At 47.9% G+C, this 27361-nt stretch overlaps 1 protein-coding gene across 2 annotated transcripts in view; it reads left to right on the forward strand.

Moving 5' to 3' along the window:
- Grik3 (glutamate ionotropic receptor kainate type subunit 3) overlaps window positions 1–27361 on the forward strand; it is a 216432-nt gene that overhangs the window by 117832 nt on the left and 71239 nt on the right. For both annotated transcript variants that reach the window (NM_181373.3, NM_001112716.1), the window contains exons 2-3: window positions 14429–14605; window positions 25768–26025. In NM_181373.3, the coding sequence (NP_852038.2) occupies window positions 14429–14605; window positions 25768–26025 (435 nt within the window). The remainder of the gene's footprint in view (window positions 1–14428; window positions 14606–25767; window positions 26026–27361) is intronic.

Genomic DNA, 27361 nt, shown 5'->3' on the forward strand with positions numbered 1-27361 from the left:
CCTTTTTTCTTTATTTATTTTAATATTTATTTATTATTAATTATTTTATCTATTTACCTATTTATACATTTATTTATTAATTTTAAGACATTTCATAAAATCTATTTTCTTAATTATGTTATCGAGGGGGGTATGTGTGTGTTTATGTTCACACACATGCACATGCTTGTGTGTCTACGTGCAGGTCAGAAGACGAACTCAGGTGTCGTTCCTCTGGGGCTGTCCACCTTCTTTACACAAGCTTCCTCCCTGGCCTGAAACTTACCTAGTGGTCTGGCTGGGTCCTTCTATCTCAGCCTCCCAAGACGAGCATTGCAAGCCAGCGCCATCAAACCTTCAGTTTGGGCATGCAGTATTTGTTGTTTGTTACATGGCATCCAGGGATTGAACTCATGGTTGCAAAGCAAGCATTTAGCCCAACTACCCCACGACACCCTGCTGTGCCCCTCTCCCTTGGTTTCTCCATTCAATAGGCTTAAATTGAGGGAGGTTTTTTCAGCTCACAGCAAAATGGAGCAAAAAGCATGGAGATTTCCCATGCCCCCTGCTCATACATGCTCATAGCCTCCTCCGTGGCCATCGCCAGGCACTGGAGTGGTATGTTCCTTCCAAGTGCTGGACCTGCACCGACACGCTGTCTCAGCGTGTGATTCAGGGTAAGGTTCTCTTTCAGTCTTGAACACTATATACTACGGTTCTGACAAACCCATAGCGGCACGAGTTCACCACTGCAGTGTCATGCAGAGCTGTCTCAGTGCTCTACAAATGTCTCTGTGCTTCCTCCTGTGCAGCTCTCTCCCCCCAACCCCCGGTGATCACTGACCATTTTTACTATCTGCACATGATCCCTTCCTGGAATACTGCTGGAATATCCAGTTTGCAGCCTTTTCCAGGCTGGCTTCTCTGTGTAAAATGCACCTAAGTTTCTTCTATGTCTTTCCGGTCGGTACATGGTTTGATATTAAGCGTGGACTAACCTCTCACTGTGTGAATGTCCCCACTTCTTTGTCCATTCACCCAGGGACGAGCATCCTGGTCGCCTCCCAGTTTGATCAGTCTTAAATAAAGCTGCTGTAAATACCTTTGCACAGGCTTCTGGGTAGACTTAGGTTGCCAGCGCCTTTGGGTAAATTCCAAAGAGCACAGCCGCAGGGTTGAATGACAAGCATGTGTTTGATTTTCTTGTTGGGTTGCTATGAGTTTGAACCCAGCCTGAGCTACGTGATGAGTCCCAGGCCACGGAATGAGACCTTGAAAAGAGTATATGGAGGCTCGTAAGCAGCTGGCATCAGAGTTCTTCGTCCCCACCATCCGTGGCTGTTTCTGCTGCTCCTAGCGTCCACCGGTGTTTGCTACTGCAGGGTTTAATCTTCCCTCTCTTGTTGCTGTAACTAAATATCTGACAGGAAGCACCGTAATGGAGAAGGGCTTGTTTTGGCTTGCAGATTGAGATGCGGCCCACCATGGCAGAGCAGGCATGGTAGTGACATGTGATGAGTGGTTAGAGCTCCCCTAGTGTCAGCAAGCAGAGAGAGGAGAATGTTAGGGCTCAGCTCCAATCGTTCTTCTCCCCCTTTTATTCTGTCAGAGGCTCCAGCCAAAGAATGGTGTCTACCAGGTTTAGGTCTCCTCCTCCTCCTCTTCCTCCTCCTCCTCCTCCTCCTCCTCCTCCTCCTTCTCCTCCTCCTCCTCCTCTTCCTCCTCCTCTTCCTCCCCCTCCTCCTCCTCTTCTTCCTCCTCCTCTCCTTCCTCCTTTCCTTCCTTCCTCCTTCTCCTCCTTTCTTTCAAGACAGGGTTTCTCCATATAGCCCTGGTTGTTCTGGAACTCTCTCTGTAGACCAGGCTGGCTTCAAACTCACAGAGATCTGCCTGCCTCTGCCTCCTGAGTGCTGGGATTTAAGGTGTGTGCCCACCACCACCGCTGCCCTGCAGGTCTTTTCTTCTTAGCACCCTCTGGTGCCTCAAAGGTACCTACATCTAGAGGTGTGTCTCCCAGGTGGTTCTAAATCCAGGCAAGCTGACAGTGAGGATGAGTCATCCCAGCCAGTGTTCTGGATTTTGTCTATTCTCATAAAACATTGTTTCCATCTCCATTCCGAGGACGCTCTAGTATGCAGTGTCTTTTCTTAGCCGGCTCATCTTCTGTGCATCTTCTGTGCTGAGCTGCTTGTTCTGTCTTTGGCCCGTTTTTATGGTTTATTTTTTTTCTTCTTAATTTCAAGTGCATTTTGGGTAACAGTCCTTTCCTGAAAGCATCCGGCCCATGGCTTTTCTCCACTCTTCTAAGCGCCTTTTGCAGCACAATTTTAATTTTGATTGAGTCCAGCCCATCAAGTCTTTGTTCTAGGGAGCATGCCTTTGATGTTATATTAAAAAGCCATTGCCACAGCCAAGTCTGAACCTCGTTCTTGTGACTTTCTCAGGTATCATAGGTCACACGACTGACTCTTCTTATTTTGGGGAAGATGTAGGAGCCATGTCCGGATCTTTTTGTTTTGCACATCGATGTCCAGACATATGTGATCTGTGTCTTCTTCATTGTCTTTGCTCCGGTGGCAAAGATCTGCTCCATGTTTTAAATTACGCCTTTGATTTGATTTTAATCAGCTTTGTTGTCTACTTCAAATAGATCCTATACAAATTTTCTGGATTTAGTAAACATTCCTTTTCTCTGATTGCTAATGTAGACAGTATCATGGGTTTTTTTTTTTAATTTTTCAAGTCACACCTTTTTTTGCTGGTGTATAGGAAAGCAGTCTACAGTGTTTGTATTCTTGGTCTAATAGCACATAGTATGATGTCTTCATGTCATAGCATGTGTCGGAATTTATTCGTTTTTATCACTGAATAATATTCTCTGGCATATAGGTACCACAGACTGATTAACATCTCATCTTCTGGTGTACAGCTTGGCTTGTCCCTGTGTTTTTACTATTTATTGTGTGTAAAACGCCTATTCACACGGTAACAGATGTTATATCTCTGCCCACGTTATTCCCAGGCATGGAATGGCTGGGCCATATCCTAATGTAATAATTCTATTTCCGAAATACTGCTCTACAGGGTAGCTGAACTGTTTATATCTCTACCAACAGGATACATGATTTCTAATTTTCCCAACTCTTTATCTAATTCATTTCTTCATAAATGCACTTTTGCATTTATTTTATTATTAAAATTGCATTTAGGTGTGTATTGTCTATGTGTGGGAGGGGGTGTGTGTGTGTGTGTGTGTGTGTGTGTGTGTGTGTGCATTCCACGGCGCACACATGCAGATGTCAAAGGACAACTTGTGGGAGTCAGTTCTTCATCCCACCACGTGGATCCTGAGGATTGAGCTCAGGTGGCCTCCATGCTGGTGACAACAGTGTTAACCAGCTGAGCCATTCCTCCAGACCATTCAGCAGGATTTTCAATAGTGTCTGTCTTAAGGAGTGTGAGACAGTTGCATCACTGTGATTTTAACTTGCATTTCCCTAGAGATTAGTGATGTCGAACATCTTTCAGGTACCTTGTTGGCCTTTCTGTATCTTCTTTGGAAAAGCAAAGTGCCTGTTCAAACCTTTTATCCACTCTGTCAGTCAGACTTCCTGTCCTTATTTATTCATAGATTTTTTTATATATATTTTAAACATTTATTTTTATTTTATGCGCGTCTTAATTGGAGTTTCTATTGCTACGATAAAACACCACAACCAAAGCGATTTGTTAAAGAAAGGGTTTATTTGACTTTCATATCCTAAATCACAGCTCATTGAGAGAAGCCAAGGCAGAAACTCAATCTGGGCGGGAACCCAGAGGCAGAGGCTGAGAGAGACAGGAGCTTAGAGAGGCTATGGAGGGGCACTGCTTGCTGGCTTGCTCAGCCTACTTCCTTAGAGAACCCAGGACCATCAGCCCACAGAAGGCATTGCTCACAATGGACAAGGCCCTCCAACATCGATCACGCATTAAGAAAATGGCCTCCAGGTCTGCCTACAGCCTAATCTTATGGAGGCATTTTCTCAGTTGAGGTTCCCTTCTCTCAGATGACTATGGCTTGTGTCAAGCTGGCATAAATCTAGCCAGGACTATATGTATTTGTGTTCTGCCTACATGTATGTCTGCACACTATGCGCATGCAGTATGGAGACCAAAAGAAGGTATTGGTTCCCCTGGGACTAGAGTTACAGTTGGTTGTGAGCCACCATGTGGGTGCTGGGAACCTAACCCAGATCCTCTGGAAGGGCACAAGTGCTCTTAACCACTGAGCCATCTCTCTAGACCCCTGTCTTTATTTATATGCTACAGAAAACACCTTAAGGAAAGAAGGAGTGGTCTTGGCTCAGAGTTTCAGAGTATTAGTCCATGATTGGTTGATTCCATTGCTGTGGACCCGAGGTGAGGCTGAGCGTGTGATGGTGAAGCAAAGGAGTCCACACCATGGCCGACAGGAAGCAGAGAGGGTTCAGGAAGTGGCAAAGGCAATATATAGCCCAGGGGCTCACCCTAGTGACTTACATCCTCCAGCAAGGCCACACCCACTAAAGGTTTCAGCCAGATTAGTATCACCAGCTGTGTATCAGATGAGCCCCATGTGGGGGAGCATCGGGAGGAGCGTAGAGCCTTAAAATCATATCATCCAGGTTTTTAAAAACAGATTCATTTTACTTTGTATAGGAGTATTTTTGCCTGCAAATGTATGTGCACACCATTTATTTGCCCAGTGCGGCCAGAAAAGAGTATTTGATTCCCTAGATTTAGTTACAAATGGTTGAGAGCTGCCTTGTGGGAAATGAACCCCAGTCCTCTAGAAAAGGAGTCAGTGCTCTTAACCCCTGGGCCATCCTCCAGGCCCATAGCATCCAGCTTTAATTGAGGCTTTTGTTTAGGTGTTTTAGAAGCTCGATGTTTGGTTATGGCTGGGAAACACTCCCCAAGCTCCCGGTTACGTTTCACTCTCTATGTATGAGTACACCATGACTGTCTTCAGACATATGTATGGGCATCGGATCCCATTACAGATGGTTGTGAGCCACCATGTGGTTGCTGGGAATTAAACTCAGGACCTCTGGAAGAGCAGTCAATGCTCTTAACCACTGAGCCATCTCGCCAGCCACATTTCACTCTCTAGATTGTGTACTTGGATGCACACTTTTTTTTCACGAAGTTCGTTTGTCTGGTTTATCTTCTGTGGCCAATGCTTTTGCTGTTAGCATCGAAGTAAACCACCGCCCAATCCCATGCCATAATGCTCCTGCTTTGACCCTATTTCCTTCAGTGAGTCTGGTTTTAGACTTTATATTTAGTAAGGAGAAAGTTTGAAATTAGGAGCTGAGAGTTTTCTAAATTTGTTCCTTGCGAGGATTGTTTTGGTTATTCAGAATTGAGTGTCTGTGTTGATTTTAGGATGATTTTCTGTTTTTACAACAACAGATAAACATTGGGGTTGCGATGGGATTGCATTGACTCCATAGACTGTTTGGGGCAGTACTGATACCTTGATATCACAATGTCCTGCCCATACCCATAGGGTGTGTTTCTCTTTACTTACATTTTCTTTAACTTGGTTCAGCAATGATCTGTACTTTTCATCATCAAAGTCTTTTATTTCTTTGGTTAAGTCAAATTACAAGTATTTCACTGTTTAAAAATTATTAGTATGGGGGCTGGAGGGACAACCAGTGGTCAGGGGTGCATACCACTCTTGCAGAGGACTGGAGTTTGGTTCCTACATGCATATGGGCCGTCTCACAACCTCCTCTAACTCCACCCCCAGGGGATCTGGCAACTTCTTCTGAACTTTGCCGCCATTAGCACATTTGCACATGTGTGTGTGTGTGCCCATGCACGAGTACACACTTGGGCATGCATATACACATTATCAAAACTTACATTTTTTTTTAGATCTTATGGATACATTTCCATACTTTTGATGACATTGGAGGTGGAGTTGTATTTATAATTTTCTTTCAGATGATTCATTATTAATCTTTATTAACTTTACTGTCTTGACATAATATTCTACTTTACATAACTTGCTTTCTAAGGTATTTTATGAAAGATTTCTCACATGCAAAATCATATCTGCACATAGAGGTGATATTATTCTTTCCTTTCTAATTCAGGTGTCTATTTCTTTTTCTTGCTTTTGTAGATGCATTTGAGACACCAATGTTTAAAGCCAAATTTCATAATAATAATTCCATGTTTCTCACCATTTTCTGTCTGCCACCCTGGCTGTCATATTTTAGTTTTCTACTCTTTCTCCGTCTTTCGCTTTAATCAAACAGTTTGTATGATTCTAGAACCTTCCATCTCTTAGAGTGTCAGCTGTACTCTCTCTTTAGAGGAGAGTTTCTCAACCTTCTATTGCTGTCACCCTTTAATACAGTCCCTCGTGTTGTGATGACTTGGTCTTACGGTTTCTATTGCTATGAAGAGACACCGTGACCAAGGCAACTCTTATAAAGGAAAACATTTAGTTGGGGCTGACTTACAGGTTCAGAGGTTCAGTCCATTATCATCATGGTGAGAAACGTGGCACCATGTAGGCAGACATGGAGCTAGAGTAGCGGGGAGTTCAACATCTTGATCTGCAGGCAGTGGGAGACTGTGCACCACAATGGGTGTAGCTTGAGCATCTGAGAGCTCTAAGCCTCCCCTGACAGTGACACACCTCCTCCAACAAGTCCACACCTCCTGATAATGCCACTTCCTATGGCCCAAGCATTAATACACATTAGTCTATGGGGGGGGATACCTATTCAAACCACCACGCCATCCAACCATAAGATTATTTTGTTACTACTTAATTTGCTGATAAGAATTGTAGTGTAAATATCAGATATGCAGGATAGGCTGATCTGCAACCGCCATGAAAGATCGTTCAACCCACTCCCACCCCCAGAAGGGGTCTCGAGCCACCGGTGGCAGACGAGAGCCACTGCTTTAGTGGTTGCTGCAGTTCTTAAAGCACATTTACAACTAATTCACACTCTCTCCCAAGTAACAAGCTAGCACCTTCTTATGGCAATTCTCCCTTCCATCCTGACGTCTGATGTCATTTATTTGGCTTATAAGTGTGTGTGTGTGTGTGTGTGTGTGTGTGTGTGTGTGTGTGTGTGTGTGTGTGTATGTATGTTTCCGTGTGTGTGTGATTTTAACTATTTCAAATAAGCGGTTATTTCTTAAATCAATTCAGAATGAGAAAAAAATAATTTCGCCTTCACTTAATTTCCTTAGTTTTTTTCATTCTCTGTTTTGGTCCCCATTTCCGACCTACATCATTTTCCTCCTCTCTCTAAATGTCTTTGTACGTTTCCTGAAGTGCAGGTCTCCTGTAAATAAATTCCCTTCATTTTAGTTGCTATTTCTCTTCCCATTTGAAGGATAATTTCTCCAGTTAAAGAATTCTGGGTTGGTGCTTATTTCCTTCTGCGGTTTAAATATTTCACTCCACTTTTTTCTTAACAAGGTGGTCTAGGGATGTCAAATAATTCCCATCTTTGCTAGTTGGTAAAGAAGGTGTGTTTTTCTTCTGTATTCTGAAAGGATTCTTATTCTGACAGGATTCTGGTTTTGGTTTTTTTGTTAATGTATATGGGAGGGGCTGGGGATTTAGCTCAGTGGTAGAGCGCTTACCTAGGAAGCGCAAGGCCCTGGGTTCGGTCCCCAGCTCCGAAAAAAAGAACCAAAAAAGAAAAAAAAAAGTATATGGGAGCACTGTCGCTGTCCTCAGACTCACCAGAAGAGGACATCAGATCCCATTACAGATGGTTGTGAGCCACCATGTGGTTGCTGGGAATTGAACTCAGGACCTCTGGAAGAGCAGTCGGTGCTCTAACCACTGAGCCATCTCTCCAGCCTGGTGGGGTTCTTTTTAATTTTTCCCTTTCTGCTATTTGAAAACAGTGTGGTGTGACTGGAGGTCAGGGGTCATTCGAATGATGCTTCCCACGCATCCTGTACCTTTGGTTGAGTGTTTGACATTAATTTGTGAGCATTTTCAGCAATTATTGCTTTCATTGTTTCTTCTTCTCGCAACTCTCTCCTGCTGTCCCCCCCCCCTTTTCATTTGAAACCTGAGGTTCTCAGATATTGCGTCCCTTTGATTTCTCCTCCCCGTGCCTACCTTCGTTTTTTGCCTTTGCATGTTTCTCCTGAGGCTTCCTCAGGCTCCCAGTCTGCCTGCCAGTGGCCTGTGCCAAGCCTCTTTGTTTCTGTCACCGAGCTTTGCTCTCTGCCATTCTTTTTTAATCTCCTTTCCTCGGAAGTTCATCATCTTCTCCATTGTCCACTTCGCTACGAGAGCCCTTTAGCATATTATCACGGATTTTGTTCTGAATTCCTAGTGGGACAATTCCAACATGCTTATGATCTCTGAGTTTGATTCTGATTCTTGTGCTTTTTTTTTTGCTAGTATGTGTGTGTGATGTTCTTCAGTCTTCTCTCTCTCTCTCTCTCTCTCTCTCTCTCTCTCTCTCTTTCTTCTTCCCCTTCAGTCTCCCCTCCCCCCTTCGATGTTTTTTGCTTTTGTATTTTGTTTTCTGTGTGTGCACCCACAGGCATGCTTGCACACACATGCACACACATGTAGAGACCCGAGGCTGGTGTTCAAAGTCTTCCCCAACCGCTCACCTCATTCCCTGAGGCAGATCCTCTCTCTGGCTCTAGCTAGCCAGCTTATTCCAGGAATCTCCCTTCTCAGTTCTGGGATTCCAGGTGAACGGTGTTCCCTCCTGGCTCTGACATGGTGCTGTGGATCAGAGTTCTAGTCCTCCCATTGTGAAGCAGACACTTTACCTGCTGACCACCTTCCCAGACCCAGCATGAGTCATTTAGTGAGCCTGAGCTTTTCCTCCAGGACCAGTGACGCCTCCCAAGTATTTCTCTTTTCCACCCCCCCCGGTGAAGCATGAAGAGTCTGAATCTCCTTCCCCTCTGGTCCATCAGGGTCTCCTCAAGCTCCAGCATTTTAGGATCCAGTCAACTAATTTCCCTTGAGAGAGACCTTGTAAGGAGGAAGAAAAATCTTTGACATGTTTTAAAATCGTCCCTGCTGCCTTCCACTGTTGAATACACAGGGGAATTTCTCCACCCCAGGATTCACTATGAGAACCTGGAAAGGCTCCAGGGGTGAGGGGGTGGAACCCAGAAGTGTGGGGACCTGGTAAACGGTGTTCAGTGAAGCTTTTGTCCCTCAGGCTTATCTACAGTGGGTCTCCAACAACGTGTCCATTGCAATTAGTGTTTTCCTACTGGAGCTCATGATGGTTTCTGCTCCCGGGTCCCTCCCTACTTCTGCAGACTTTGCTCACAGAAGGCTTTATGTTTGGTTTAGTTTCATGGTGGAGGAGGCTCAGAATCTGGAACTCCATCTCTGGAGGCAGGAGCTGGTAGATCACTTGTTATATCTCTGGGTCAGATCAGGAACCTGGAAGCTAAAACCTCAGGCTGGAACTGGGCCCAGCTATAACCTTCTAGCCCTGTCTCTGTGGTCCAATGCCGGATAGCTAGGCCCTATATCTATACAAAAGATTTCACAGCTTCCCAGAACAGCGCTCCCAACTGGAAGCCAAGTATTTAAGCACATAAGTCTGCGTTTCCCATTAAGGATTCAATCAATATACTGTGATATTCTGGCCAGTTTTGGAGGAAATGGTTGCTTTGGAGCTTCATGCATACAGACTCAAGAAAAGTCATTAGATGGTGCAGTGAGTTTTATCCAAGCTTTTCATGTGGCCAGCCAGAAACTGGAAGCCACATTTTTTTCTTTTAGTTTTCCCAAATAATGGAAGCAATGTGGCAGATGGATAAAGGAAATGAGGTTCGTTGGTGCTCAGTAATGGTAGTTAGTACTGATATGTGCTAACCACTGATAAACCTAAATACTGAGCACGAGAAGCCAGACCCAGAAAAACATCCACTATGTGATTCCATTTGCATGAAATGTTCAGGAAAAAAAATGGAGATAAAAAGCAAATCAGTGGTTTCCTGGGGCAAACAGTGAAATGGCTATTATGGGATAGTGGGAGAAGTTCTGAAATTGGGCTGTGGTCTGCTTGCATGACTTCTTACTCAGAACCACCATGTACCCAAAACAGGTCAATTTTGTGGAGCACAGGCAATATTTCAAGGAAGCTCATTACTGAAATAAAGGCTTATCTACGACACATGGCAGTATTAGGTAAGCGACGGTTCCCCTTGCCCAGTGGCTCAAGCCCACCCCATCCCGTTCCACTCTTCTTCCCTTCCAGCATTTCCTCAAAACTCAGCAGACACATCACGGACATTTCCACATTGCTATGACTTTTGAAAATAGTTGCACGTGGTGCTGCGTGACTTAAGTCCCACCACTCGGGAGACAGAATCAGGGAGATCTCCGAGTTCGAGGCCAGCCTGGTTTACAAAGTAAGTTCCAGGACAGCCAAGGCTATACAGAGAAACCCTGTCTCAAAAAACAAAAACAATAACAACAGAAACCTTTAAAAAATAATTTCAGAGAATATTAATAAAATTACATCACTTCCCCTTCTCCTTCTTCCCTCCACATCTCCTAGGTCCTTTCTTTGGTCTTTCTCAAATTCACAATCTCTTTTCCTTTAATTATACACACACACACACACACAACTACACTCTCATGAACACTTCACACTTATATATTCCTAGATATAGAAATACAGCCTGCTCAGTCCATGTAATATATTATGTATTATACATTGTATAATTTATATATTGTATATTATATATTATATACTGAAGCACACACATGTACACACCCATGAACACTTCACACTTATATATTCCTAAATATAAAAATACAGCCTGCTTGGTCCATGTAATATATTATATATTATATATTGTATAATTTATATATTGTATATTATATATTATATATTATATGCATGAAACACACACATGTACACACTCATGAACACTTCACACTTATATATTTCTAGATATAGAAATACAACCTGCTCAGTCAATGTAATATAATATATATTAATATATTATATATATATAAAATGTTTCGAGGGCTGACTGTTATTGGATCGCCAATCTGGTACCTTCTCTGAGGAAGACAATTTCTCCTGCTCTCTGCCTTCCTTGGTTGCCTGTGCTTCTTGTCTAGCATGGAGGCCTGGAGAGAGTTCCTTCTTCTATGTTAGCATGTCTGACAAGGCGGCAAGCTTGTTCGGGTCTTGTTGAGACGCTCATGTTTGTGGAACGTCTTGGGTCTAGCTTCTCTGACATTCCTTAGAGACCCGACCTCCTGGACCTCTGACTCTTTCTGTCTCCTCTTGTGCAAGGAGCTCTGAGCTCTAGGGGCAAGAGCTGCGCTGAGGTTGTATCCACTGCGGCTGAGCTCCACAACTCTGCATTTTGATTGGTTGTCGTCTTCTGTAATGGCCTCCATCTGTTCCAAAGAGAAGTTTCTCTGATGAGGAGTCATATTGCGAAAGGTTTACAGTTCCACGGAGAGACGCATGATTGGGTATTTCTAGATGTTCTCCATACACGGTCATTATGAAAAGCAGTGTGCACCATTTTCCCCGTCTGCCAACAAAGAAACAGGTGCCCGTGTGTTTTCCTCTGCCTTCTCCCTTTGCCCATCAGATGAGCTACACTGGCGTCTTGTTGATTTCAACAGGAAGGGTTTATTTAATTAGGAGGAAAGGTGACACCTATTGCCATCCACTGATAACATTTTTTTTTCTTAATGGAGTACCCATTCGTCCTGCTTGCACCAGGGTGTCAGGCTTTGCCAACGCTAAATGCTTTTGATAATGACACTGACTTCTATGCTGCTGTCCATGGTTAGCCTCTTGCTGTTCAAAGTTGTTCATGGCAATTTCGGGGCAGAGAAGTCTAATGTTACTTCCCCAAAGTAACCAGCCTTTCCCCCACACTTTCTGACTTTATTGAAACGTTGGGCAGGCTTCTTCCACCTCAACATTATTTGCTATTCGTCCACATTTTCTGTTTTTGGCAATCTTATAGTGTTCTCTTTCACCATCCTCTTATTTTCTTGTTAATTTATGAAGATGGGAATCCAGAGAGCCAGGCACATAGCTCAGTGGTGGAGCACTTGCCCAGCATGTCTGAAGCCCTAGGGTTCAGTCCTTGTATGGAAAAGAAAGAAAAAAAAAACACCTGAAATCCCCAAATAATAGAATAATCGTCAGGACACAATTAATGAATAATTCATTTTTTTTGCTGCTGGGAACCACCCTTCTCATTCATGTTTTAGATACTTGTCTCTGCCTGAGCTCTTTCTAAGGCTTTTTATCTCGTCCTCTTGATCCTCCCTGTCTTCCGACGCCATTACAACACTGTTTTAATTATTTCGGCTTAATGATATATTTTAAAATCTGATAATAATACAAGTCACCTTTCATCATTCTGTAAAGACATTTTTTTTCAGTCATTTATCTAATGTTCAGCCTTCACGTTTGAGAGTCGTTTTTCCAAGCACAAGAGAAGTCTTTTTGTGGTTGTGACTCGAGTTGAAGTAAACTGAGAAATGACTTGGAGAAAACCGAGACCCAAAACTTAACTTTCCAAGGAGCAGAAGCATTGGGGCTACATGTGTCTGTCTCTCTGTCTCTCTGTCTCTCGGTTTGTTTCACTGACCCTCACCAGGGTCTTACTATGTACCCCTGGCATGTCGAAAACTCACAGTGGTCCTCCTGCCTCTGCCTCCTGAGTGCTGGGATCAAAAGTGTGCGCCACCACCTCTGGCTTGGTCATCTCTCCTGCTGAAGGTGTTTTCGTTGTTTTCCTCATCTGTGAAATATTGGAATTGCATGTTTGTGTTTGCATTATTTTCTGTTGTTTGAGATCCGTGCTGATGTTAACAACCGCATGCTGTTAAGTTTCCCTGTGAGCTCTCGCTGATATAAAAGAGGCACTAAGCAGCCAAGTGGTGGTGGCACATGTCTTTGATCCCAACACTTGGGAGACGGAGGCAGGAGAATCTCTCTGAGTTCAGAGCCAACCTGGTCTACAGAGAGAGGTCCAGGATAGCCAGAGACATAGAGAAACCCTGTGTAGAAACAAAATAAAACAAAACAAAATGAAGGTGGTGACTAGCTATTTAATTCTCCGTAACCGCTCTCACCTGTCTTTGTGGTTGGGGATTGATTAATTGATTGATCAATTGATTGCCTATTGCTCCCACTGGTACGGTGGTAGCATTGGTTCTCCGGGGCATCCCGCCAATTCCTGATTGGATCTGAGGCATGTTCCACGGGAGGAATATATGCTTGGTGCTGTAAAGCTGCCCAAAACCTCACAGCGAGGGCTGTCACAGGCCTTCCAGGTGAAATCTACCACCGATGACTTGATAAATGCTCAAGCAGTTCAACCGCCTTCTGCCTTTTTCCTGCTTACACCCATAAATTACAACGTCGGTCCACAAAGCCTCCGTGGACTCTATGCAGTGGTCAAAGCAGAGATTCATGGTTGGCCAAAGCGCTGAGAACAGGTGTCTGCTGAGCATTCCGCCCTAATGAGACAGCTCCTTTGAGGCCCAGGGAGTGTCGCTGAGGAGGAAGCAGGAAGACAGTAAGGGCCAGAGGGCAGGGAGGCGGGCTGTGACACAGCTGTGACTGTGGCGTGATCATCAGGAACATTCGGCCATCGTGACCACCTGTGCAAGACCCATACATAGCATGAAAAAAAATCATGAAATCGGGGGCGGGGATGGTTGTGAAAGAGCGGAGGGAGCTGAGAGCCAGCAATCGGGGGTGGGTACAGTCACATTAATATTTACATCGTGGGCAAAGGTAACTTGAACCTTTGCTGGAGCCGAGCCTCTCCGTTCACTTCCAGTCTCTTTCTTCTGGTTAGTGGCGAGCACTGTGAATCTTCACCAAGACTTTTTCTTTCTTAATTTTTCCTTTGACAAGGAGGCCTTTAGTGCTTCGTTAGCATTAGTGAGTGTGATATTAAGGCTGTCGCGTGAATGGAGTGTCTCTCCCGCCAATGTCTTCCTAGACATTTTTTTTCTTAATGGCAGTAAACGCTGACTTTTCATGAGACATCTTCCTGAATTTTGCAAGTGAATCGTATTTCCGTCTCCTTTGAACTATTGATGTGGTGGGATGGGAGCCGTGGATTCCTTTATATTGAGCTGGTCTTGCATTCTTGAAATAAAACTATGTGGTCATGGCACGTTAGCCTTGTAATATTCTGGTAGGCTCTACTCGCCAAAACTCTATTAAGCGTCTTCATAGCAGTATCGCGTTGGTAATCTTACTCCGGCCTGTCAGATTTTGCTAGCGGGGATTTGCTAGTTGGGTAAGACGTACACTTTTTGAACGTGGGAATTACCCAGGATGGTCTTGAACGATGGGGTGAGAGGCCTCGGCTGGAAAACCTGAGTGGAGCATCCGTGCTCCCTCCCCAGCCTGCCTCCCACACGCAGCTCTGTCCTCTCTCACAGGCGGAATCTTTGAGTACGCGGACGGCCCCAACGCCCAGGTCATGAACGCTGAGGAGCACGCCTTTCGGTTTTCTGCCAATATCATCAACAGGAACAGAACTCTGCTGCCCAACACGACCCTGACTTACGACATTCAGAGGATTCACTTCCATGACAGTTTTGAGGCCACCAAGAAGGGTGAGTGAGCAGATCTTCACTGTGTGGGCCTGGGGGAGAGCCTTCCCCACCTGGTCTCGGGGGCACCACTCTGTCTCAGTTTAGATCAGGCTGTACCATCCCCCAGGAGTAGGGGTGGAGCCTGTGAGGAAGTACCAGGCTAGCCAGGCATGGTCCAGGCTAGCCAGGCATGGTCCAGGCTAGCCAGGCATGGTCCAGGCTAGCCAGGCATGGTCCAGGCTAGCCAGGCATGGTCCAGGCTAGCCAGGCATGGTGCTGTAGCTTGTAATGCCAACCGTAGTGAAGTCGTGGGAAGATCATGAGCTCCAGGCCACCCTGGGCTATGGAGCAAACACAAGGTCAGCCTGGGCTACACAGGGAGACTAGGAAGGGTGCCTGGAAACTGAAGAAAGGGAGAGAGGGGCTGAGATTGCCTGAGAGGAAGTCAACAAAGGTCTCCAGGACCTCCGATCCAAACTCCATTTTTTCATTTCTGTGAGCTTTATTAACGGGCCAATGTTAAAACTGTTTACGGTATAGGATGTGCTGTCTGGATACGTGTGTGCCTCGTGGATTGCTCAAATCGGAGGAACTCACACATCCACTACATCTAGCACGTATCTCTAGCATTTATCATTTCTTTCGGGTAAGAACGCTGCAAACACTCTCTTTCAGCTACTTCAAATGTGCGCCTCATTATTAGTAACCATAGCCACCTTGCTACGGAACTTATTTTATCTCTCACTGGCATCCAGCTGAAACAGCCATAGGTCATGTACGTGTAAAGCAGATACAGCCCGAGAGCGTACCATCTGCCTGCCGTAAAGACCGTATGAGCACAGCAGGCCGCTCAGGGCCTGCAGCAACCTGACCCCAGAGCCTTCAGACGAGCCCCGAAGTCTGACACTGTCCCCCGTAGTCATATAAGTGTGTGCTTTCTATTGTCTGCAGACTCACTAGAAAGTCCTGACTCACAAAGGCAGGTTGTGGTGTGTGCGATCAAAGTTGTCCCACACCTGAATCCTTACAAAAATAAGAAAAAACCATTGGCCTGAACACGGGGACCCCAATGGAGGAATTAGAGAAAAGACTGAAGGAGCCGAAGGGGATTGCACCACCATAGCAAAAACACTAGTATCAACCAACCAGAGCTCCCAGGGACTAAACCACCAACCAATGAGTACACATGGAGGGACCCATGGCTCCAGCCACATATGGTGCAGAGGATGGCCTTGCCTGGCATCAGTGGGAGAAAAAGCCCTCAGTCCTGTGAAGGCTCGATTCCCCAATGTAGGGAAGTGCTAGGGCGTTGAGGCGGAAGTGGAAGCATCCTCATAGAAACATGGGGAGGGGAGAGGGGGTGTAGGAGAAGGGGGGAGGGGATAACATTTGAAATGTAAATACGTAAAACATCCAAGAAAAGTAAAATTATTAAAAAAAAACCGGATGTTCCCCATATCTTTGCTAATTAGCACACACATTTAAATTCCACTGCCCAGGGTCTTCAAGCACGTAGGACAGTCGTTTACTTCTCAGTGCCTGGGTGAGCAGCCAGTCTCCAGTGTGCTATACAGCACGCCGGGTGCACAATGGGTTTTTCATTATAATCTTTTTGTTGTTTTGGTTTGGATTGGTTTGTTGCTTTTCCAGGCAGGAATTGTCTGTGTAGCCCTAGCTATCCTGGAACTCACTGTGTAGACCAGGCTGGCCTCAAACCCAGAGATCCCCCCGCCTCTGCCTCCCGAGTGCTGGGATAAAGACGTGCACCACCACTGCCTGGCTTGTTACTTTCTCTTCAAAACGATTTACTTGTTTCTGGTTCTTGTGTGTGAGTGTTTGCCTGCATGTAGGTTTGAGCGCCACACGCATGCAGCGCCGGCAGAAGCCAGCAGAGGGTGTCAAATCCCCCTGGAAAGGGAGTGTGGTCGTGAGCTGTTGTGGGGCTGCTGGGAACGGAGCCCAGCTCCTCTGCTGGAACAGCCAGCGCTCATAATTGCTGAGCCATCTCTTTAGCCCCGTTTTAGTGTCTTTTAAAAGACAGATCCTATGCATACACCCATTTGCATGTTCATACACACAGTGAGCCCTCCAGGCTCATGGACCCTTCAACCAGGAGCCAAAAAAATACTCCAGGGAAGAAAAAAGAAAAGAAAAAAAAATGTTGCTTCTGTACTAAACATATATAGACTTTTCTGTGTCATTTTCCCTAAACAATAAGCACAGCGCCTATTTACAGAGCATTTGCATTGCATTGTGGGACGAGGCGTCTCGAGACTATAGAGCATAAGGCACAGTGTGTGGAAGATATATGCAAATACCAAGCCCCTCTGCGCCAGGGACCCAGCATCTGGCAGTCTGCTATCTGCAGGGGGTCCTGGAACCAATTCCCTGTAGATCCTGAGGGAGACTGCATATCTGAACTATATTTTTACATATATATTTAATTCAAATTCAACTTAAAGGCTTAGATAACTGGAAATAGCTTCCATAGAACCTCAGATTTCCATGGAACCATTTAAAGATCTCGAGCCTACGGAATCTCATTTCCAAAATGACTAGGTCATCTTTTCAGAAATGTGATATCATAGCCCATCAAAGCTCATATCACAATTTTTAGTTAAATCGTTGTGTTTTAATGTACTTTCTCTTCTCCCTCATATCACTGAAGGGGACACTTTCTTCAGATATCTCTGATCTATTCCTGGGGCACCTGAAGGGCCAGGGACTACAGTAACTGCTCAGCGCAGTGACTATTGAGTGAATTAATGAACCATGAGAACCTAAGAAACGTTGTCTCGGGCCCCTATAAACTGAGTTTTGGGGTTAACATCATCTATGTCTGTTATGCTGGCTGAGGCTCGCCCATCTCTCAAAAGAGTTTCTCATCTTTAGGCCATTTGATCTCCTGGGCTGCCAGGCGCAGAGAGGCCAGGATGCTACCTGTTCATGGCTCTGTTTCCAAAGCCCCACTGTGGGGCTTCTGAGCACAGGAAGTCTGCAGAGTGTGACTGTAGAGCCAGACTGTCCAAGCTGGCTTCCCAGCAACTCCCACCTCATCCGTGTTGGACAAAATGCCTCAGTCCCCTACGACGTGACATAGTGCCTCTGTTAAATGCCTTGGACTGTGTCTGACACTCTAAACAGTGGGATTTGGCTCTGGGTACACTTGGCTCCTGTTTTCCACCCACAGGGCCATCAGGGCAGGGCTCAACTCCCACAAAAGCTTTCCCTATTGTCCCCTTCACACACACACACACACACACCCATCATGTGTGCCTAAGGTCAGAGGCTCCAAGGTGTTGAGCTGTTCTGTTTGACATTCACGAGCTTTATTCTGCCCTAGCTTAGTCTGGAGCCCCGCTTCTCTGGTCTTTTTGCTTGTTCCCAGCCTACCCTGCCACCGGCACCAGAAAAGCAAAGGATCCGTCTTCCTGCCACGCTCAAATGACTACATATAGGATCAGATCTATTCACAGAAACTCTGGGACTCAGCGAGGGCTGGAGTCACATCAGAGACCCTCATAGGTTCACCAGCCCAGGGGGTATGCCGTCTGACTAGTGATGCTTCGTGATTGTGGGAAGGGGTGTGTATGAGGATGTGTGTGTTTCTGCCTCTTCCACTAGACTATGGGCTCTGTTAATGTTTCATTACTCTACTATATAACCTAGTTTGCTTTATGTTGCTGTGCTAAAAGCACTGATCAAATCCAATTCGGAGGGAAGCCCAGGCAGAGATCAGAGGCAGGAGCTGAAGCAGAAACCATGCTTACTGTCTCTCTTTCTGCGCTCAGTCTGCTCTCTTAAACAACAGAGGACCACCTGCCAGGAGCGACACCACCCACAGTGGGCTGGGCCCTCTTACATCATCAATCAAGACAACAGGCCTGTCTGATGGGGGCAGTTCCATAGTTGTTATTCCCTCCTCCCAGGTTTCTCTAGTTTAGGTTAAGTTGACAAAACTAACCAGTCACCTATCCTGTGCCTACACCTAGGGTGCCCAACGCCATTACTAATGCTTTGATCCAATATACAAATGAGAGAAAAGTATGAACGAATTCCTGGTGTGCTGAACTCAGTTAGATTCCTCCTGATAATCTCAGTGGGAGACGAACCTTCACCCTCTACAGGTCACAGCCAAGATATCAAGAAGTCTGTCAAAGGACCAACAGCTACTATAGAAGGAGGCACTAGCTGGAGGGCTTCCTGGAGTAGGAGGCGTCTAAATGGTGCTCTGAAGGATGGTTGGAAACAGTACGGGGAGGGTAACATGGCAAGCAGGGGGCATGTTGTATGATGGCCAGTCTATGCACTTGAGTAACCCTGGGTGAGCATTTGCCGTGTGGCAGAAGTTAGGGATCACAGGCTGAGAAAGGCTGAGGGGGCCGGTCCCTGCTACTGCAAGATTTCCATTTGTCTTTATGCCTCGAAATCTGGGCCCAGACCTGGAAACTTCAGGAAATGAGGCAGGAGAGGAGAGTACAACCTTGGCTTGGCCAGAGAGTACTCAGAAGAAACAAACCTAAGCCAGATCAAGCCATCACCCTAGCACCCAGATCAAGCCAGAGACCGTCTAGGCCCATGTGGCCATGCTACCTATGTGTGCCTGCCACCGCTCTGTGCTGTTGCCATGCACTGACTTGGCTTGGCCTCGGAGGTCCCAGGGTCAGAATCACTCAGTATCTGTATTTTGAGCATCACTTATTGGGTCTCACACCCTGTGCCTGACGGTCGTCTGTACGGTTGGACCGGCAGCACTCCTCAGTCCTGTGCTCAGGTCACCATTCCACCAGAGGACTCGAGATCTTTTGAAAACCGCACCTCACTCTCCATGATCCCTTAGGTCGCTCCCACTCCGGAGTTCCTAATGCAGTGTTTCTGTGAACAGCCAGGTGTTTATCTTCCAGGGCAGGGATACCCAGTTCGTCGAGTTTGTGTTTAGGAGTTGAAGTATGAGGTCACTGTGTACAGCCAGACAGTTTCATAGGTGGTCGCACAAGTCTGCATTCCCACAGCAGTGCACAAGGCTGGCAGATGCTCTACCTCTGTGCGACATGCAGGGAGGGCAGTTAGACGCTTTAAGACTTTGACCACTCTGCTCGATTTGTGAAGTGGTTGTCTTATTGTGCCTTTCTTACATATCTATCTGATGATGAGGCAGGGGAAGTACCTTTTAATGGGGAAAGGCCTCCTGGCACTCCATGCAGGAGGAGGAACTAATTCAGCCAGAACAGGTGAGGTAGCGGGCACTAGGTTTTGTGCTTCCGTGTCCCCTTGCCCCATAAGACCTAACATGCTTCACTCTGCTAATCTGAATGTTGAATAACTCATTTGAATATTCCTTTTCTCTTTTTTAGAACCTTTCAGTGACCTTTTTAAAATTGAGCTGTTTGTCATTTCCTTGTTGATTTAAAGGAGTTCTTTGCATATTCTGATAAGAGCCATTTTGGGGCAGTGTGAATATATACATCTCTATATGTACTGTATTAATTACATGTGGGGTTGTCTTTAATACTCTGTTAGCAGTTATATCTTGTGTGTGAGAAGCAAAGTCCTTAATTGTAGGAAGTCTGATTTATTAATAATACACTTTGTGTGTTCTGGTTGAGAGGTCTCTTGTCTATTCTAAAGACAGTCACCCTTGTTTTTTCCTAGGAGTTCTGTAGTCGTGTCTTTTGTGTATGGCTCTCTGATCTATCTTAAGTGATTTTCTGTGCGTGGTTGAGACGTGACTGTTGTGATATGTTTCTTGGGCACGAGACTGGTAGGACAAACCCAACATCACCAAAGCAATGCTTGGGTGTATCTATACATCTGCTGAGCCTTGTGCCAGACGGATGTCTCTCTTTACCCATTGTTCTGTTAAAAACAAAAAGCTGAAGATGGACAAAGGGACCGTCTACATGAGACAGACAGATTGGCCCATAATTAGACAATGGGATTTTAATCAGCCATAAAGGAACAGACTCACGTAGGAGTGGAGCCCTGTGGTAGAGAGTTTCTCTGGCATGTTGCTCTGGGTTCCAACACATGCGTGCGCACACACACACACTCACACACACACTCACACACACACTCACACTCACACACACTCTCACACTCACACTCTCACACACTCCCACTCTCACACTCACACACTCACTCACACACTCACACACTCACACTCACTCACACACTCACACACACTCACACTCACACACACACTCACACACACTCACACACACTCACTCACACTCACACACTCACACACTCACTCACACTCACACTCTCACACACTCACACTCACACACACTCATACTCACACTCTCACACACTCACTCACACTCTCACACACTCACACTCACACTCTCACACACACTCACACACATTCACACACTCACACACACACTCTCTCACACACACACTCTCACACACTCACACTCACACTCTCACACACTCACACTCACACACTCTCACACTCACACACACTCACACACACTCACACACTCTCACACACACTCACACGCACACACACAGACAGACAGACACAGAGGCACAGAGACACAGAGACAGAGACAGAGACGTAAGCAGGGGGTGCTTTAGTCTGTGGCCTCTCTCTCGGTTTTTCAAACCTGTCAGCCATCCACCCTGTTCTACAGATGGAAGCAGCGCTGTCTGACCCCCCAGGCAGTTCTCCAGCCAACTCCCACTGAACACAGCATCCCCCATCTTCCCCAGGAGCTGCGCTCCCCTCTGGCCTGTACTTGTTTTGCTCTTTGATTTTCCAGGCTGCGTTCCTTAGAAGCTTCATTAGGACCCTTCCAAGAAGATGCACTTAGGCCTAATTCTGAGGAATCCAGTGATAATCAATTGTTTCCAGGTGGAAATTACCGCCACCGTTCCCTCCCACCCCTTGAGCTGGACCCATCCACCTTAAGTCATGTGGGGCAAGGGGACACAGCAACACAAAACCTGGCACCAGCTACCCCAGCAGCTCCGGCTGAATCAGTCCTTCCTCCTGCTTGAGGCCCAGGAGGCCTTTTCCCCATTAAAAGGAACTTTCACTATTGCCTTTATTTTGAAATGTTTTGTGGAAAATTAAAAGAAGAGAGTCTGCCAAGCAGGCTCTGAGCCAGCAGCCCAGAAAGCACTGTGTTTCCTTCCAAGCCTGTCCAGAGCAGGCTGGAATCGACCCAGCGCTCCCCGGACTCCTCTGCCTGCACTTATTCTCTGGGTGGCTCAATGCCTTTTAAGACACAAATTGATTGGGATAATTTCAGCTATAACTACAATTGCCATCGAAGGGGGGATGTATTCAGGCTGGGGCCTCCTACAATGACTGCAAACCATCACGTTACTGTAAAACGACCAGAAAATGGGTTCAAAATTGAAGCCACAAATAATGTAATTACTGCGGTGTATGCACAGGACTGCCAGGACCAGGTTGGCTGCCGCCTTGGAAACATCTGGAAGCAGTGCTGCTGTTGTCGCTGCCATGATAACCCCTGTCCTGGGCCTGGTGGATAGGAGAGCTCTCCCATCCTGGAGGTTCCTCAGAGGCTGGAAGAAACATGCAGGGACTAGGAAACAGATGTAGAGATGGGACACAGAGAAAGAAGTGGAGATGGGGAAGGAGCCCACGTAGGTCTAGGCTCTGCACCGTTGGGAGAATGGGGTCCAGTGTGAATATTGCTATCACCCTTGACCACCACAGACGGCAGCACCACAGTTCTTGTCACCCCTGTCCAGGCTGTCACCTCCATCTCTGCCTCTATTGCCATCACCTCCATCATTGCTATGACAACATCTTCATCCACTGGTACTGTGGTCCCCAGCAGCCCCATTCCACTGGTACTGTGGTCCACTGCAGCCCCATCCCACTCACTGGTACTGTGGTCCACTGCAGCCCCATCCCACTCACTGGTACTGTGGTCCACTGCAGCCCCATCCCACTCACTGGTACTGTGGTCCACTGCAGCCCCATCCCACTCACTGGTACTGTGGTCCACTGCAGCCCCATCCCACTCACTGGTACTGTGGTCCACTGCAGCCCCATCCCACTCACTGGTACTGTGGTCCACTGCAGCCCCATCTCACTGGTACTGTGGTCCCCAGCAGCCCAATCCCACTCACTGGTGCTGTGGTCCACTGCAGCCCCATCCCACTGGTGCTGTGGTCCACTGCAGCCCCATCCCACTGGTACTGTGGTCCCCAGCAGCCCAATCCCACTGGTACTGTGGTCCCCAGCAGCCCCAACCCACTGGTGCTATGGTCCCCAGCAGCCCCATCCCACTGGTACTGTGGTCCCCAGCAGCCCCATCCCACTCACTGGTACTGTGGTCCCCAGCAGCCCCATCCCACTGGTACTGTGGTCCCCGGCAGCCCCATCCCACTCACTGGTACTGTGGTCCCCAGCAGCCCCATCCCACTGGTGCTGTGGTCCCCAGCAGCCCCATCCCACTGGTGCTGTGGTCCCCAGCAGCCCCATCCCACTCACTGGTACTGTGGTCCCCAGCAGCCCCATCCCACTGGTGCTGTGGTCCCCAGCAGCCCCATCCCACTGGTACTGTGGTCCCCGGCAGCCCCATCCCACTCACTGGTACTGTGGTCCCCAGCAGCCCCATCCCACTGGTGCTGTGGTCCCCAGCAGCCCCATCCCACTGGTGCTGTGGTCCCCAGCAGCCCCATCCCACTCACTGGTACTGTGGTCCCCAGCAGCCCCATCCCACTGGTGCTGTGGTCCCCAGCAGCCCCATCCCACTGGTGCTGTGGTCCCCGGCAGCCCCATCCCACTCACTGGTACTGTGGTCCCCAGCAGCCCCATCCCACTGGTGCTGTGGTCCCCAGCAGCCCCATCCCACTGGTACTGTGGTCCCCGGCAGCCCCATCCCACTCACTGGTACTGTGGTCCCCAGCAGCCCCATCCCACTGGTGCTGTGGTCCCCAGCAGCCCCATCCCACTGGTGCTGTGGTCCCCAGCAGCCCCATCCCACTCACTGGTACTGTGGTCCCCAGCAGCCCCATCCCACTGGTGCTGTGGTCCCCAGCAGCCCCATCCCACTCACTGGTACTGTGGTCCCCAGCAGCCCCATCCCACTGGTGCTGTGGTCCCCGGCAGCCCCATCCCACTGGTGCTGTGGTCCCCGGCAGCCCCATCCCACTCACTGGTACTGTGGTCCCCAGCAGCCCCATCCCACTGGTGCTGTGGTCCCCAGCAGCCCCATCCCACTGGTGCTGTGGTCCCCGGCAGCCCCATCCCACTCACTGGTACTGTGGTCCACTGCAGCCCCATCCCACTGGTGCTGTGGTCCCCAGCAGCCCCATCCACTGGCACTGTGTTCCGCTGCAGCCCCATCCACTGGCGCTGTGTTCCGCTGCAGCCCCATCCACTGGCGCTGTGGTCCGCTGCAGCACCGTTCCTAGCTCCTCTTCTCTGTCCACTCACATCTCTTTCCATCCTTGCTGGCTCCATCTCTGTGACTGCAGTGCCACTGACAGCTCTGTCACCAGAACTGTCCTCTGCACCAACACCAGTATCTCAACACTGTCTTCTGCACTGTGTACTCTGTGCCTGATCTGCTGCCCCCGTCTCAGTCAAACATGATGCTCAGCCCTTGGTCCAGGACAGGAGCATCACGAAAGGGGTACACTGTAAGGATAAAAGGTATGCTGCAGCCTTGGTAACCAGAGCAGAGTGGAGACCCATGAGGCAGGGTTTTTGGAGCAGTGCAGGGGAATGACACAAGTCATTCTGTCAAGTCTTCAGTCTGAGCATCCTAGCAAAGTTGTCTGTTCTTTTTTTTAAAAGTTATCAACATTTGGTGGGGGGAGCGGTGCACACGCATGCACCATGCTTGTGCATGCATGTATGTAAAAGAGGAGGGATGGAAAGGGGACTGCCGCATTCATCATGGTAGGAGGATAAACAGAAAATTTGTTTAACAATGTACCAGCCTTCCTAACGCTGCAGTATTTAGTTTTGGAGATCTTGTTTGATGGATATTTAAAGCAAAGTCTCCGTGGGTTATAGTGCTTAGGGGGTGTGGGGATTTGAGCTACTATTAAAGGCTGGCCAGTGATGGCTTCCCTAATAAAACCTTGCAGATGCAGAGACCTGGGGGAAAGGAGAGAGTCAGATGGATAGCTCAGGGGATGAGTGAGTGTTCTCACTGGGCTTGGGGAATGTCCTGGAAGTCAGCAGGAAGGCTGTGAGGGAGAAAGACAAGGGTGAGAGATAGAGTAGGAAAGTAGCTGTGATCATAAGAACAGGGGTGAAGAAAAGTTGCAGTAAGTAGGTCTTCAAGAGCCACACAGAAGGTTGATTCTGGCTGTTAAAATGCTGAAGAGATGACAAGGAGGGTGGCTGACATCTAATGCAGAAAAATGACAGTGGTACCTTGGCTCAGGTGGGCATGGTAGGGTGGCATCTATACCTGCTTAGCCTCTGGGTATGTCTGTTGTTTTAATTAAGTTAATAGATGTGGGAAGGCACAGTCCACTGTGGGTGGCACCACTCCCTAGGCAGAGGCTCCTAAACTGTGTAAGAGAAATTGAACTGAACACAGGCAAGCAAGTGAATATGAATGTATTCATTTCTCTCCGCTCTTGACAGTGGATGTGATGCGAGTAGTTGTCTGAAGTCACTGCTAGGATTTCCCCACTACCATGGACCTGTAACTGGGAACTGTGAGCTGAAGGAAACCCTTTCTCTCCTGAGTTGCTTTTAGGGTGTTTTATCACTGCAACAGAAATGAAGATAGACAGAGGTCTAAGAAGCATCTTGAATATCCAGATGATATCACTGAAAGAAAGGGGAGATGTTCATATCAGATCTTAGGGAGCAGGCCAGGATGGAAGGCAGAAGCTGGAGTCCCCAGTCAGTAGTTGTTTGCTTCCTGTTTATCTGGAAGCTGGGATGCCACTTACAAAGACAAAATGGTTGAGTAGCATGGTTACTGGGCCAGTGCGCTCCACAACTGGCCTTATAGTTATCTCTCTTTACGTCCCTTGTGTCAGATGAAGGAGAGACTGTTACAACCCCATTGCTCAGATGAAGAAACTGAGACTTATGAGTTGGCCTCACACATACACCCCCGCAGGGTTCCTCTGGCTCTTTTCCCCACATGTCTATGCGGATCTCAAAATCACTGCCCACTCCCAGTGCACTAAGCACCTCACTGACCCCGTGTCACCCTCCTCTGTTGTAGCCTGTGACCAGTTGGCGCTCGGTGTGGTAGCCATCTTTGGGCCATCCCAGGGCTCCTGCACCAATGCCGTCCAGTCCATCTGCAATGCCTTGGAGGTTCCTCACATCCAACTGCGCTGGAAGCACCACCCCCTGGACAACAAGGACACCTTCTACGTGAACCTCTACCCCGACTACGCCTCTCTCAGCCACGCCATCCTCGACTTGGTCCAGTCCCTCAAGTGGCGGTCAGCCACCGTAGTCTATGATGACAGTACAGGTGGGTGGCTAGACCTGCCAAGGCTTGGGGTCAGGGGTGAGGGTGAGGGAGCAGAGCCCCAAGATTAGTGTTGTCTGCTTGCCTAGCACAGCTGTCTCTGAGGAGAAAGTCCCATTGTATACCAGACACCAACAGCAGCCAGTTATACTGACACTTGCTCCCTGGGGTCTCTTATACCCCTCCCCCCACAGCAGCCATGCACACCTTATTCAACCCCACATTGGCTCACACCTGACTCCTCTGCCCCGCACCCCTGCATCATCTTCTGCAGCAGAGCTCTGAGACCTGTGCTTGGCCCATGCGTGCTGAGCATTGACCTGGGCTAACACTTTCATGGCCACCCAACACCCGCCCACACTCTTACCTCCCTACCCTCCCAAATGCAGGAGGCGTGTATTCTCTGCACCCATTCACAGTTTGCTCGCAGTTTGCTCTCAGGGTGACCTGCTGTGCAGTGTGTCTGGGCTGTGTGTAAATCCCAGCTCTCCCGCCTGCTGGCTGGTTTGCCAGTCTGTGCCCTCAGCTCCTCACGGGGAAGCTATGGAATAAAGAGGGAAGAACGCATGTTAGAAGCCTGGATGGAAGTCAGGGGAAGGTTAGCTACCGATCCTGCCCACACCTGCACACAGCACCCCGCCCCCCATTTCTTTGCCTTCCCTCAGACACTCATGTAGAACTGTGCTCTTAAACCTGCTTCCTGTCTACTGACATGACTGCTGACCCCAGCTAAGCCAGGCCTGTAGAATGGGCCCCAGGCTTGGGTCTCATTCTCTAGGGAGGAGGAAGGGAATGCCTGGTCTCTGAGTTTCAGCTGATGTTGGACTCCCTCCACTCCCTTATTCCCTCCCCCCTCCCCTGTTTCCTCCCCCTCCCTCCCTCTCCCTGGTGCAGAGGCACTGGTCTGGCACCCATGCCCTGCCTGCCCACCTGGAGTCATATCAACACGCATTCCTCTTCACCCGGCCTGCTTAGCCCAGTCCTGCCCAGCCATCTAAAACTACCATGGTACTTACTTCCAGAACTTTCTTTAGTATCGTGTGTTACCCTTTACTTCCCAAGTCCTGGACCCTTTGGGGTGAGCTTAGAACAGATAGTCACTAGGGGATCCAGCCAACATTCTGGATCTTTCCTTTGGACCTTGTGATCTGCGTCAAATCCCCAGCCACTGTCTTGGCTAAATGTGCATTACGGGTAAACAAGGGAGGGCCGGGAGAGGAGAAGCACTGGCCAAGCTGCCTTCATCTTCAGCCACCTTTTGGGAGGTTCACTCTCTGAAGACAGAGCAGGCAGAACTCCAGATGTGTGCACGGGAGAGACTGCAGTGTGCACCACACAA

Source organism: Rattus norvegicus, chromosome 5, assembly GCF_036323735.1.
Source record: "Rattus norvegicus strain BN/NHsdMcwi chromosome 5, GRCr8, whole genome shotgun sequence".
NCBI lineage: Eukaryota > Metazoa > Chordata > Mammalia > Rodentia > Muridae > Rattus > Rattus norvegicus.